General features: G+C 34.0%; 1 protein-coding gene across 5 annotated transcripts; it reads right to left on the bottom strand.

Annotated features, from left to right (window-relative positions):
- Positions 1-2,571: 2,571 nt before the first annotated feature.
- On the bottom strand, positions 2,572-7,101 carry LOC137824365 (zinc finger CCCH domain-containing protein 3). 5 transcript variants are annotated; one of them, XM_068629994.1, is made up of 7 exons: positions 6,464-7,101; positions 5,877-6,043; positions 5,623-5,676; positions 4,697-4,813; positions 4,295-4,585; positions 3,409-3,660; positions 2,572-3,109 (listed from the first exon to the last, which is right to left on the bottom strand). In XM_068629994.1, the coding sequence occupies exons 1-7, from the start codon at positions 6,543-6,545 to the stop codon at positions 2,792-2,794; spliced, it is 1,281 nt and encodes a 426-aa protein (XP_068486095.1). In that variant the 5' UTR covers positions 6,546-7,101; the 3' UTR covers positions 2,572-2,791. The 5 variants fall into 5 exon arrangements, with proteins under 5 accessions (XP_068486095.1, XP_068486096.1, XP_068486094.1 ...); XM_068629995.1 differs by having other exon boundaries at positions 5,877-6,046; positions 6,482-6,984; XM_068629993.1 differs by having other exon boundaries at positions 5,877-6,046; positions 6,464-6,956.
- Between the last annotated feature and the right edge of the window lie 7,764 nt (positions 7,102-14,865).

Below are 14,865 nucleotides of genomic sequence, written 5' to 3'. Positions count from 1 at the left end.
TTTGATGACCACAAGGTTGATTTTATTTAAGTTTTACAATTATAATTAAGACATTGTTAATATATATGAATTAATGTCAATATTACATTTAACTAAGTGTTACTATTGTATAAATTATTCTTAGTTATTACATCTCATGAACAAAGTTTTTTAACTTTCAAGAGTGTTTTTTATTTGTATCAATGCATACAATTAATTACTTAATGTGATTCATGATTCAAAGGACAGTCAACATCATTATTTTCACTTATCATGACTACTTATCAACTTTCTATGTCATAATCATATTATTGAAACATTCATAAATTATAATATAAGCTTACTCAAAATTTACTAAAATGTTTATGTTTTGAAAGATATAATATGTGGTGCTTACCATAAATTATGTTCTTATTTGTGCAAAAGTAACATCTAAATTATATTAACATTCTATTATATTTAGTCATTTTTATTGCCATGACAATGACACTACTTATCTAATTTAATTATTTCAAATTAATTGTAATCACTCAAATTTTTCACTCATTCTCATTTTTCTCAATTATTTTAAAATATACTATAAATTTCTCTATAAACATTATTTCCTAATGATAAATTTTATCATGAGTTATATTTTTCAGAAAATGTGAAGATTTTTAAAAGGGATTTTTACCGTCATACTTTTATTAAAGATGGGGAAAAAATTATGAATGTGAGGAAACAATAGTCTTTACCTAAACACCTAAGCTTGTTTTAGTTTTGGAGACTTTGCACAGTGTAAAAAAAAAGTGTATTTGGTATGCATATAGAATTTGAACACAAAATTTATAAACTCACTGAACACATAATTTCAGATCATGCAAGCATAATTTTGATGTTGATCTTAAAATCCTTCAAAAAAAAGTTAAAGACAATGTATCTAGCTTTAATATTTGTAGGTCACAATTCATTGTGACTCATGAGAATTATTATTCATTAAGTTTTGAAATCATAATCTCAATGTTCCAAATCAATTCTACTGAATATTGAAACGAGTAGGCAACTTGGTCCACGAGGTGCAGCCATCATGTTTTTATTCCCAAAGCAATCATTCCATTTTATTCGATAGTGGTGTGACATGAAAACGTAGAATCCTTTCTATTATTCTCTTCTGGAATATTCGCAAACATAATGTTGATGTATCCAACTTCAACCTGCTAAATTATAACTAGTAATCTGTGATTAATCGATGGTTAATTGTTACAATAAGTGATTAGTAGTTAAGTATGATTAATGATGAGTTAACAATTCATTGGCCTAACTCTTCCAACTTGAATGTACCATTGCTAATTGGGACATTGGTTGTCTTTTCCCACACTTTGTTTTGATTCATGGGAACATTCCTGTCTTTTTCTATTTCTTTTTCCAACCATGTTAATTATATTAATTGGATCAAATTTCACCCAATGGAACTTCATTTGGCTTATTATCATTTGTCTCATGTAGTAAAGGGGTGAGCTATCTCAGTGTAATTTGGAAAATCAACTTTAAAACTATATACACTGGTTTTAAAACATAATATATTATTTTGTAAGTGTCAGTTTCTTCTATTAAAAACAACTTTAAAGTATTGTTTTACATCCTTAAACTTGTTTTTGTATCATATAAAATTGAAAACTTCATCAACCTAAATTGTAAATTTGTTGTTTACTGTTACAGGAATCTTAAACAAAGTTTTAGAACATGATTTTTTAAACTAGTTCACTTCACTTGTCCTGGTGTAGACTTCAGATTTTGAAGACAAGATTTAAATAAATTTGTTCAGTCCAAAGGATTTGAACTCTGTGTTCAGTTTTCATTGCAGGCAAGGCCCATTATCAAATTCCAACTATAAATGTAGAAGACTAAAATTTATCATAATTCAACATTGAAAAATGAAATTGAAAGCTTTGATTTTTTTCAATTACAGACCTGTGTTGAAAAAAGTTTTGCCACACAAAAACTTGGCACAGGTGGTTCGAAAATCTCATGATCATGTAAGAAAATATCTTGTGTACTCAAACAAGATCATATCTTACTATTTAAGAAAAAGAGAATCTAAATCCATTAGAAAACCACCACCAATACCACCACCCCAGTGGGTAATGCATATGGATTCCGTATTCCCTTATTTGTCTTCTTCCTTTTTATTTTATTTTCTTTCCTTCTTTATTTTCTCCTTCAAATTGGTATTTAGAATTCTAACCATGTCACAGAAGAATTAAATCCTCCATGTGTACTTTTCCTAAATTACAAGATAAAAAGACAAAAATAAGTTTGACAGACCCTACTCACGTGATAAATAAGTCTTCTATAATTATTGTCTTTCTTGTTTATACTCACATCAGAGACATGAAAGACCCAAATGACCAAATCTGCTACAAAGCAGGCGACAATTATCTTCAACTTCCAAACTCCACATTTCCGTCTCTCTAAATTATTAATTGTTAGTTATGCAGGCCCTTAAAAAACGGGGTAAAAATTTGGTGACAAGTTTTTCATGCATTCCTGAGTTTTTCATTTTGCATTTTTAAGTGTTATACCAAACCAACCTCAACAAGGAGAGGCAAAAAATGAAGGGTCATAAACTTTCTACCTGCATTTTATTCACCACAAAAAATGCATTCCATTCCCCACAGGCTAGCGGTTGTCACAACAACCTCTGAACAACAAACTATCCAACTCGACAGAATTGCAGGTGAAAAGGGGGGAATAGATGGTATGTATGATATACTTCTCCTGAAAATGTGGGGAAAAATAAATTGTCCCAAAGAAAAATAAAACTTGAAGTAGTTTAGTCATGTAAAGGCTCCGAGGAGGCTGGGAAGGAATTTGGTGTAGTATCAGCTTGTTTGGATGAATCTTCTGTGCCAGCTTTTGCATCAGAGTGCTGAAGCTTGTTGTCACTTGATAATTTAGAAGGAGATGTCTCAGGTGATTGTACACTTGACAACCCTCTTTGGTTACTAATGAGAGGAGCATCAAGTGCAGATAGAGCAGGTGAGGTCAAGCCATAGTTCTGAGGGATAGTCAATACTGGATGATCAAATTTGCATGTTGGACCAAATTTGCACATTCCATAGATTCTGTAATAAGAGCATACAGCTTGCCCCTGCAGATAAACCAAGATTGGAATCAGGAATCTAAATACCAGAAAGCCGATTAAAACATGGATTGTGAAAATAATTTGTTAGGACATTAGGGAGGACAATATCAAGAAAATTGTTAAGCAATAAATAGTACATGCTCTGATTTTTTCTACTATCATGTCATGCAGTCACAAACTATTATGCTAGTTTGTTAACTTTTATAATAGTTACTTTACAAGTGATATCAAAAATTATTTTTGATGGTTGACAGTATTAAACATGTCGTTTAATGTAACTAGGCATCTGGAGAAGCTGAACTTACAGGTCTCACAGGAAGGCCAAGTGGATTTATTAATGATTGAGATACTCTTTCTTTTGGATGGTGGAACTTGCAATCAGATCCATATTTGCAGGTCCCAGTGCTCATAAAGTATCTACATTCTGGTTGATCAGGTCGATTTGGGAGAGCTGAATTTATGGCCTGCCCACCGAAAAGTGACTCCCCCAGATTCATGAAGTCATAAACAAGATTAGATCCAAGATAACCAGTAGGCATCGTTGGGTTCATACTTCCCTATTTTGAGAAACAAAGTCGCAGTCAAAAACAAAAGATTTTAATTCAATTTGCATAAAGTGCCGTTAATATGCTCCTTCTATGTATGGAGTAACCAAAACCCAACATCATTAATTATCATTAAAAGGCGAGATACTCCAAAGATTTCCTAAAGAACAAGCCACTTTTTGTTTCAGATATTAATAGGAATATAGATTCCAAATGTGCTTCACAATCACCAAAATAAAATAGATGGAAAGTGTAATGAATAACTATGTATTTATGTATCTAGACATATCGGTCAGACATTTGGAATTAAAACATGGTAATGCTAATTTACAATCCACTTGCATTTATATATCAATCATACAACAAAATTCAGGTGCCTTCAAGTAAATAGCTATTGCCTAATGCTTCATGCGGCAATCCAAAACTATTATTATGTGCGAGTAAATTTCAGTACGAGAGAGGAGATGTAATAGTATCGACTTCCATATTTTTTTCCATAACAATTAGCAAACGTAAATAACCCTTGCAATCATTCATGCAGAGAAACACTACCACACAGGTCGAATTCAACTACAGAATAACACAGTGAAAACAAAGGCCAGAGCAAATATATAGATAAACAGGACACTCAATATCCTTAACTAACCATGTAGTTGTTCCAGCTCTGCATGGGTATAATGCTTTGTGAAGAAGACAGAAAAGGAGGCACATAAGATTGAACACCTTGCCCAGATAAATATGACATTCTAGGTACTGCTGACCATGCAGGAAACCCTCCAGCATATGGCAAACCTGATGTAGGGATAATTGTTGTTGAGGTAGGAGAACCAGCCAAGGGATATGCTCCAAGGGAAGCATGCTGTGGATGGTGAAACTTGCATGCAACACCAAACTTACAAGACCCGGTTCTCATGTAATAGGGACATGATTTTTCTTCCTAAATGCAACAACAATAAAAAAATGTTGAAAGATTGCAATGGTTTCTTTTATCAACAAATGACCAGTAATCAATTATAAAAATGCTGAACGTGCAAAGGGATGAGCAAACCTGACGCATTGGAAGACCTAAAGTATTGAATGACACAGGAGCAGCACCACGCCTGTCCTTTGGATGGTGGTATTTACATGTTGATCCATACTTGCATGTCCCTGTCTTAAGAAAATACTGCAATGCACATCTCAAACAAGTTAGTCAAATTGAAAATCTCTGGAATGGTATAATAAATCTCCCATTGAAATTCTTCAGATTACACTAAGGTTCCTTAACCCGATATTTATAGTATAATAGATGTGTAACTTAAGTTCATATATTTTATTCCTTTCCTAGTTTAAGTATGCTACAGCTGGCATTAAATAAAATTTTGCCATCATAATGATATCTGATAAATAAGATCTATAGACAAAAACCAAATAATATGACCACTAAAAATCAAACAAATCATCAATAGAAAAAAAAATGGTAGACGTTACACTGACAGCATAACTACTCTATTTTTGTCCAGTTCATTAGGTATGCTACTGCAGTTTGACATTTTCTTTTCCATCATTTAATGATTTGTTATCAGTGAGCCAGTAATCAGTAGCTAAACATTTTAAACAGACCAGATCTATTATTAAAAGGGACCACAAAAAGGACAAATATAAATGCAAAAAAGTAAGTAAAGTTTCTGCCAGAGGAACATTGTAAAATATGAAACGCATAACTTTAGAATTTCTTATGGAGTTTTCTACAGACGCAAGATATTTTATTTTCATAACAAACAAACCTCAAACTTCGTTAGATTTCACTGTAGTGTTCTAATATAAAACGCATCCACAATCAGTTTCATATTGTGACTAATGAATCAACAACTATTCCAAAGCTTAAGTTGCTAGGTAAAGACGCAAGAATGGTTCTAAAACTACATCCCTAACAAATTCAACACAAGAAAAAGTTGCAAACAAATACATTTGAAGTCACCAAAATAAACATACCTCACAATCAGGTTGCCCGGTCCTCTGAGGGAGTTCTTCACCATAATGAGTACCCTGAACATCTAATTAAGTATGAGAAACTTCCCTTTGTTTGCATATGATAAAACTGAGAAGTAGATTGAAGATTTGCAATAGGAAATAAAAGATTACAATTATAGAAACTACATCCTTTGTCAAATGTTTGGCCAAAGGGGTCTCTTAATATATATTCATAAGACAAGGAATGAAAACGGAATAAAAGAAAGAACTCTTACAATTGAAATATGAGCAGGGTGATGGTAGCGACAGTTACTCCCGTAACCACACATTCCAGTTCTCAAATAATACAAGCAATCAGGTTCACCGGGTCGATCTGGATATTGGGTAGATTGAGCTGCAGCATCTCTATCCCAATTATCATTGATTTTCAAACGACGAATCGCTTCTAAGAAACAGATCAGTCAGGAATCAGGCAAAGTCTGCCCAAGCTCTCATTTAAACAAATTTAAGCAATAGCTAACATTTTCACCTCAAAAAGCATATAAATTATGTAAACCCACGCGTGATCAAGCATAATACCTTAGCTTAGGAAAGAAAACATGAAAAGAAAAACTAAACCATGTTTTGAAAAATCCCCAAAGGTCTCTCGCAATACATTGTGTGAATCATCAGAATTCTCCAAATCAGAAAAATCGTACCATAAAGAAAGCCACGATATGATAAATGAAACAAAATCGTTTTGTGAAGACAATCTAACACCTAACATTCCCTAGAGAAACAATACAAAGGCATGATGATTAAGCGATGATCAGGACCATTTAAAGCCGGAATCATGACAGAAAAACAAAGGAAAATGAATCACCAGAAAAATCTGCACCACCTTCAATGTTGTCACCAGAAGGTGTAGAATCAGCATTCCTGTGAACCTGTCTGTTTTCTGGCATCTGGTAGCGTTGAAATGATAACAAGAGACTCTTTTGGTTGTTCGATCAAACCCAGAAGACCCTTTTGAGCCTTTAAGAAGAAATCAGCGCACAACACTCTCAAATTAACTCACCCCACATGGTAAAATGATCATCAGGAGACAGTGAAAATTGACCAAAGACTGGAAACAAACAAAACTTTCCCCGGAAAAATAAAAAAATATATATATCAAAAGCAACACAAAACAAGGGTGCAAAGAGAGAATCAGAGGGAAAATTGAGAAGAATCAAATGTGAAATCGTAAAAAGAGATTTAGTAATATTCCAATTGGATGAAAGTTGGCGTCAAATTAGATTAGAGTTCCTGGTTGTGGTTCTGCAATCTACGGAACATTTTGGATCTTTGAATGTGAAACCCGACAAGTTAATAATAATAATGTTAATACAGTAATACTAAAGTAAGGTTCTTGCGCGCGTGTACGAACATTAAATTCTCTGTACCATATTACCCTCCACGTGGCACCTCCATAACACGTTTACGTGAACCAATATTTATTTCTTTCACTATGGCGCGTGCACTGCAACCACTACTACAAATTTGGATTCTTAACAAAATTTAATTAGCCTGAAAAAGTAGATGCCAATTATGGAATTCTCAAGTTTTTACCAACTCTTAATGTTATCTCAAATCTCCACATTTAACCACTTTAATTCTTTTCATAAATAGACCTCTCCATTTTTAGCTTCTCCTTCAACCACTGATAATCTTTTTTAACAGATAAACCTATATATACCATTTTTATATCATAATTTTCATATCTTAATTTGCCTATTTTTAATTTAATGGCCACAAAACTTTCTTCTGCAATGCTAATATTGTAAACGAAATAAATACTTTTTAAGTTAAAAATAAAATTTTAATACTATTATCTGATTGTTTTAAATTTAATTATCTAAAACCTATATTCATTTTCATTACAATTTCTGCTTAGTTTTCATATACAACTTTTACCCTTACTTTCCATTAAACTCTTTTTTAATACGACGGAGCCACAAAGTACGACCTTTTGAGACACGGAGAACCAAACATACAATATTATAAAATTGTGCATTTCATATTAACCCAAAAAATAAATATAGATTAAATTTTTTATTATTAAATATAATATAAATAAAACTGATTTATGTTTGTATCAGTCTAGTCCTGTTTTTAAATTTAAATTTGATGTAAATTTATTTTTTCATTGCTATTGTATTAGAAATGTAAAATGTAATAAAGTTTATGAATAGTTAATAGCAACTCGGCCGTTGGTGGTGAAAATAATAGTGCAACACTATTTAAAATTATTTTATTTATAGAAAAAAAAAAACCATCGTTTTCTGTCAACCATCGTTAATTGCTTTTTAGTAATGTTATGTAACGTTGGATTTCTAATTCCATTTTTAAATGTTATATGTCCTGCACTCATACATTAATTATTTTATTTATTATCATTTTTTCAACTCATATATATTTAATTACTTATATTATACACAGTTAAAAGTTATTAAATGTTTCATTAATAATTGGACTGTAACTTTAAAACATGACGTGCGTGTCACCAAATAACATCACACGATCAAGTATTTAAACCTAAAAATTGTTTAAATAAATAGTATCATTAAAAAATAGTAAAAAATGTATATTTCAGAGAATAAACTGTGAAATTGTGTCCGTTGAATCTATCTTGACTTTCAGATATTACCGACGGTTGATGTTTTTGCCGTCAATGCTAACAAATATTTTAAAGAGAAAAAAAAGGAAGACTTTTCAAATTTCCTTCCATCAATGAGATGAGAATTTGGAGGATCTTGGCCGTCCAATTACGAGAAAGAGGATTTCACCGTCTGATTCACGTTACGGTGGACTCGAGTAAAACGGTGAGAGACGTCATTTCAAACGGTGCCAGGTAAAAATACGAAAATGCAGCATTGACGTATCGGTGTTGCTGAAAAACGTCGCCGTTAAAGGGAACCAAGAGAAGCTAACTTAGATACGCGCCACCTGGAAAAGAACTAGCCATTGATTGGAAAAGTCAGTGGTGGGCCCATCGTTTCTTCTTGTCGGCAGCTTTATTTTAATTAAATCAATGAAGCATGCGTTTTTGCATCATCAATACACCCATGATGTAATATTAACACTGTTAATATTATAATTATCATTCAAATTGTTTTTCTAACATTTAATACACCAAAAAACTATAATTCCCCCCACAAAATATTATATTTACTAAATTCTATACTATTTTACTTAGCATATATACAGTTAAAATATAATAAAGACAAAACATCATTCTAATAACATTGGAAAACCTACACCCCCACATTAGTCTTTAAATATATATTGTAATTATTATCATTTTAAGTTACACGATTTGTTTGGATTATAAATTAAAATGTAAAGAAAATGCATTTTTAGAAGAAGAAAAGAACATTTTCAGAGAAATGCATTATCCATTCTCTGATAAGGTAATGAAATGATCTTAAATCAGTGTAATTGTTTGGGTTAGGAAGGAAAGATTAAGTTAGTATATTGAAGATGTGGTTGGTTCTAATGATTAGTGTCCTTTAAGAATGGGTAAGGGTGGTCCAAAGCTTAAGCCATTTTGATTTTTTACTGAAGTTGTGGGGTAGGCATCAACCAACAAGCACAACTCATTAACTACATTCTTTACCATTTTTGTTCATCCTCTGGTCAGAGAGTTAGGTTGCCTTAATATGAAGTTCTGTTCTCCAGTATAATGTGATCCAGCAGGAAGCAATTAGAACAATGTGTTTTTCTTTATTATTTCACAGTTAAAAGACAAGTTTACTTTTGGAATACCCTTTCTTGCCAACATAACACAACTGCTTAATCTTTATCCCCCATCATGCAAACTATTTAGATTCCTTTATCTAAATATTAGACATTCATGTGTAGACTTGCACACAAATTAAGTCATGAGAGAATTGTAAGAACTAATTTGAAGGAAACAAGAGGAGACAAAAGATTATAGAAACTGATCGAAAGTAATTTTATAAGATTGTAAAACTGTTGAGATGATCTTATTCATTTTGATTTACTTCAATAATATATAATAAAATTACAATTATTGAAAGCTATTAAATATAAATATTAATAGCTAATAGCTCTATAAACTGATCATTAATACAATAATAATAGTATAATAATTTAATAATAATAATAATAAAATTAAAATTAATAATAATAAAATCATAATTAATAACCAATAATAATATTTACAAAATGTCTTGAATTTCTGCATGATGTGCAAAGGAGGGTAGGAGGTGATAACCACCGCTTGGGATCAGAAAGATGAAGGAAGAAGAAATTGTTTCTGGAAAAGGGAAAAAATAACTGTCTACTCTTATTACTTTTGCTATGTACAATATATACGAAATACAAAATACAATAGTTTGGGCTTCAGTCCAAGGAACAGAATTAGAAAGCCCAAAACGCAATATCCCCCCTCAAGCTGGTGCGTGGATATTCAGCACGCCTAGCTTGTGAAGGAGTCTATGGAAAACATCATTGTCAACTGGTTTAGTGAGAAGATCAGCAGGTTGATTTTCAGTACTTGTGGGTAACAGATTAAAGAGACCTTGCTGAAGCCTTTCTCTTACCACATGACAATCTATATCAAGGTGTTTTGTCCTTTCATGGAAGCTGTGATTTTGAGCGATATGTCTAGCAGACTGACTATCACAATACAGATTTGTTGTGCTATGAGTTGTAATGTCCAGATCCTCCAGCAAGAAAGTAATCCACTGAACTTCACAACAAGTTGCAGCTAACGCACGGTATTCTGCCTCAGAAGAAGACCTGGATACGGTGTTCTGTTTCTTGGTTTTCCATGATATTAGAGATTCTCCAAGGAAAATACAGAAACCAGTGGTTGATCGTCGTGTCAAGATGCAAGATGCCCAATCAGAGTCACTGAACGCTTTGATTTGGATATCTGTGTTTTTCGGGTAAAAAATTCCTTGAGCAGGGGAGGATTTGATATACCGGAGAATTCTCTGTGCAGCTTGATGGTGTTGTTTTGTGGGTGCTTGAACAAATTGACTAAGGCATTGAACAGCAAAACTGATGTCAGGTCTTGTGTTCACCAAGTAAAGCAAGCGGCCAATGATACTTCGATATGCGGAAACATCATGCACAGCAGCTTGTTCAAACAGCTTTTCATTTTTCTTGACCATAGGTGTAGAAACTGGTTTCGCACCAGCCATCCCTGCATCAGCTAGTATTTCAAGAGCATATTTCCTCTGGCAAATGTGGATCCCTTTCTTTGTTCTAGCAATCTCCAAACCTAAAAAAAATTTTAATTGCCCAAGGTCTTTGATGGCAAAAGCTGCATTCAAAGAACTCTTAACAGCTTGTATCTCTTTCATGTTATTCCCAGCTATTAGTATATCATCGACATATATGAGAAGTGTTGTAAAAGTGTTCTCAGTTTTTCTAATGAACAGAGAGCTGTCAGCTTTTGAATGAGTGAAATTAATTGAGTAAAGAAAGGTAGTAAGTTTATCATACCATTGCTTGCTTGCTTGCTTCAAACCATATAAGGATTTAGTCAAGCGACAAACCTGGTTTGCTTTTTCAGTGGTGATCCCGGGAGGAATGTCCATGTAGACTTCCTCTTGTAAATCCCCATGCAGAAAAGCGTTATCCACATCTAGCTGCTCAAGGTGCCAGTCCATAATAGAAGCAACTGCAAGGATGCATCGCAGAGTGGTGAGTCTCGCAACTGGTGAATAGGTCTCCATGTAGTCTATTCCTTCCCGTTGTGTATATCCCTTCGCAACAAGTCGTGCCTTATACCTCTCAATCTTCCCATCAGCTCTTCTCTTGATTTTGTATACCCATTTACATCCAATGGGAGTTTCGTTTGGAGGAAGATCTGTGATTTCCCAGGTTCTGTTGAATTCGAGCGCTTTTATTTCAGATTCCATAGCCTTCAACCACTCAGGGTGTCCCTTTGCTTCTTCAAAGTTTCGGGGCTCGATTTGTGATGAAAGGGACAAAGTGTATTTTAGCTGTTTATCAGATAATTTATGGTATGAAATGACAAAATCAAGAGGATAACGTACCTTTGAGTTCAGATTCTTATTGCACGGTGCAACCATCATCTGGTGATGATAATCTTCCAGATAAGTGGGTGGTCTCCTAATCCGTGTGGAACGCCTCAGATCATCATGAACAACATTGTTCTCGTTTTGTCTCTGTTCTTCTTGTTCGAAAAGGCTCTCTTCGGGTTGTTCAAGACCATCATTCAGATACATCATAAAATCGTTTCCTTCTTGAGTAATGGGTTGATTGGGTTGACTATTCCTATTTTTCAGATCACAAAAACTAGTTTCATGGAAAACAACATTTCTAGATACATAAATTTCTCTAGAGTGTATGTCCATGACAATATAACCTTTCACTCCTTGTTTATAACCAAGAAAAATGCACTTACGTGCTCTAGGATCAAGTTTGTGCCTATTTTGTTCCAAAGTGGAGGCAAAACACAAGCAACCAAAGACTTTAATATTAGCTAAAACAGGCATGCATTTGTACAAGAGTTCATAGGGACTTCTATTCTGAATTACAGGTGATGGTAAGCGGTTTATCAAAAAAACAGAGTGTAAAACAGCAAAAGACCAGTATGCATTAGGTAGATTTGATTGAAACATTATGCACCGAGTGACGTTAAGAATGTGTTGGTGTTTTCTTTCCACAATAGAGTTTTGTTGTGGAGTTTCATTGCAAGAACTTTGATGTATGATACCATTTTTATCATAAAAATCATTCCAGCAGAATTCTTTGCCATTATCCGTTCTAATGGTTTTAATGCTCTTATCAAATTGGTTCTTAATGTGAATAACAAAATGCTGTAAAAGATTTCTAGTTTCACTCTTATTTTTCATAAGATGAACCCAAGTATGTCTACTAAAATCATCCACAATGGTTAAGAAGTACCTGTGACCTTGAATAGAAGGAACACCGAGAGGACCCCATATGTCAATGTGAATAAGATCGAAAACAGATTTACTAAAACTTTTACTAAGCTGAAAAGGTAATTTGTGTTGCTTTGCAAGATGACAGGGAGAACATATATTATCATGATTGAAATGTATATCATTGTGTGTTTTGGCTAAGTGTTCTAAGACCTTATTCGAAGCATGGCCCATCCTACAATGCCAAATATCAAGTTTTTCAGCAGTTTTAAAAACAACTTCATTATGTACAGAGTTAACAAGACTATCCTTCCTATGTGCATACATGTGATAAAGCCCATCCTTGATTTCAGCTTGACCAATCGTCTTCAAGGTAAGCTTTTCCTGTATCTGACAAACATCATGTGTGAAAACAAATTGACACTTCAAGGATTTTGTTAGTCTTTGCACAGATATAATATTTAGCATGAATTCAGGTATGTACAAAACGTTATGCAGTATAATATCTTTGGTTAGGAAAACAGTTCCAGCAAAAAAAGCAGTGACCCTTTGATTGTTGGGAAGCTTAACCATTACTGGTTTTATCTTGTAGTAATTTGTGTAAATAGAAATAGAGCAGGTCACATGGTCTGTGGCTCCAGTATCAAGAATCCAGCAATTCATACCTTTTTTACCTGTGTTGTTGTCAGCTGTTGGGAAGTCTCCTATGGTGTTATTAACAACCTTTTCTGTTCCTTTCGAATTCTGCATCATGTCCAAAAGGTGTTGGAGTTGCTCCGGATTGATAGCTTTAAAATTTTTCTCATTGACAGCGTCATTGAATATGTGTTTTCCTCTCTCGTTCTCATGATCTCTATCTTCTTCAGTAGTGCCTGCATTGTAGTTGACTTTATGCTTCATCCAAGGTGGGTATCCGTGCTTCGAGTAGCACTCGTCTGCGGTGTGATTCATTTTGTGACAGAAGGAACACTGTTTTCCATATCCTTTTCCCCTTCCTCTGCCGTAGTTGCGCCAGCCTTGTCCATGGTTACTGGTTTTACTGATTTTTTGATGTTGTTGATCGGTACTATTTGCTAGAATCTTTGTATCCATTCCTATACTTTCACTCAAGTGCCTTTCTTGTTGCAGAACCAAAGAGAAAACTTTGTTAATACCTGGCAGAGGTTCTGTTAGCAAGATCTGCGTTTTGACAGCATTGTAAGCTTCTCCCAAACCCTTCAAGAAACTCATAATGCGCTCTGAATCCCTGTATCCTGCCATGATTTTCATCATATTGCAGCTACATTTCATTTTACAAGAACAACTCGGTAATGGCCTCAAAGAATCTGATTCTTCCCACAAGATTTTGGAGTCGGTATAATACTCTGTTATGCTTCTTTCTCCCTGCTTAATAGAATTTATTTCTTGCAAAAGGTCAGATAAACGGAAATGGTTGCTTTTTGAGAACCTTTCTTTGAGATCTTCCCACAGTTCCTTCGCATTATCAATGTAAACGATGCTTTGTGCGATTTGTGTTGAGATGCTGCGTGTGATCCATGAGATAACCATAACGTTGCATCTCTCCCATGCTTCGTATTGACTCTCACCGTGCGATGGCTCAGGAATATCCCCGTTGACGAACTTGAATTTATTTTTCGAAAGCAGAGCACGTTTCATCGCCCTACTCCATGAGTGGTAATTTGAACCATCTAACAGCGGAGTTACAAGGACCATACCTGGATTTTCCCCAGGGTGTAGATAATACGCACTGGTTGGGTTTTGTTGATCATTTTGCTGTGAGGGTTTTTCTTCAGCCATGAGTTGCAGAAACGACGAGTATCAAGAAAACAGGGGAAAGGAAGAACAATAATGGCAGCGGAGCAGAGCGGGTTTAAACCCGCTCTGATACCATCTTGAATTTCTGCATGATGTGCAAAGGAGGGTAGGAGGTGATAACCACCGCTTGGGATCAGAAAGATGAAGGAAGAAGAAATTGTTTCTGGAAAAGGGAAAAAATAATTGTCTACTCTTATTACTTTTGCTATGTACAATATATACGAAATACAAAATACAATAGTTTGGGCTTCAGCCCAAGGAACAGAATTAGAAAGCCCAAAACTCAATAAAATGTGCAATATCAATTCAATAAAATCTTTCAACTTACTACTTACATAATATATCACTTCAACTCAATAATTGTTACTAAAATACCACTAGTTTGTGTGATTCCACATAAACATTTTCAAACTATTTAGGCTACACATAAAAAAATAGTAGCAATGAAATACATAAACATGAAATTTAAACCAATCAACAATAAAAAAAAATTGAGTTAAACACCAAAGCAAATGAATGACACTTGAGCAAAGCTCTTCCTTTA

Source organism: Phaseolus vulgaris, chromosome 8 (assembly GCF_051622355.1).
Source record: "Phaseolus vulgaris cultivar YP4 chromosome 8, ASM5162235v1, whole genome shotgun sequence".
NCBI lineage: Eukaryota > Viridiplantae > Streptophyta > Magnoliopsida > Fabales > Fabaceae > Phaseolus > Phaseolus vulgaris.
This window is presented reverse-complemented; position numbering and strand designations above follow the sequence as displayed.

Bases quoted from the DNA above. Each gene is read 5' to 3' on its own strand.
- LOC137824365 (XM_068629993.1), bottom strand. From the start codon at position 6,545: ATGCCAGAAAACAGACAGGTTCACAGGAATGCTGATTCTACACCTTCT. The intron at 5,677-5,876 runs GTAAGAGTTCTT...TTAGATGTTCAG, and splicing joins ACCCTGCTCATATTTCAATT to GGTACTCATTATGGTGAAGA. The intron at 4,814-5,622 runs GTATGTTTATTT...TGTGCATTGCAG, and splicing joins CCGGGCAACCTGATTGTGAG to TATTTTCTTAAGACAGGGAC.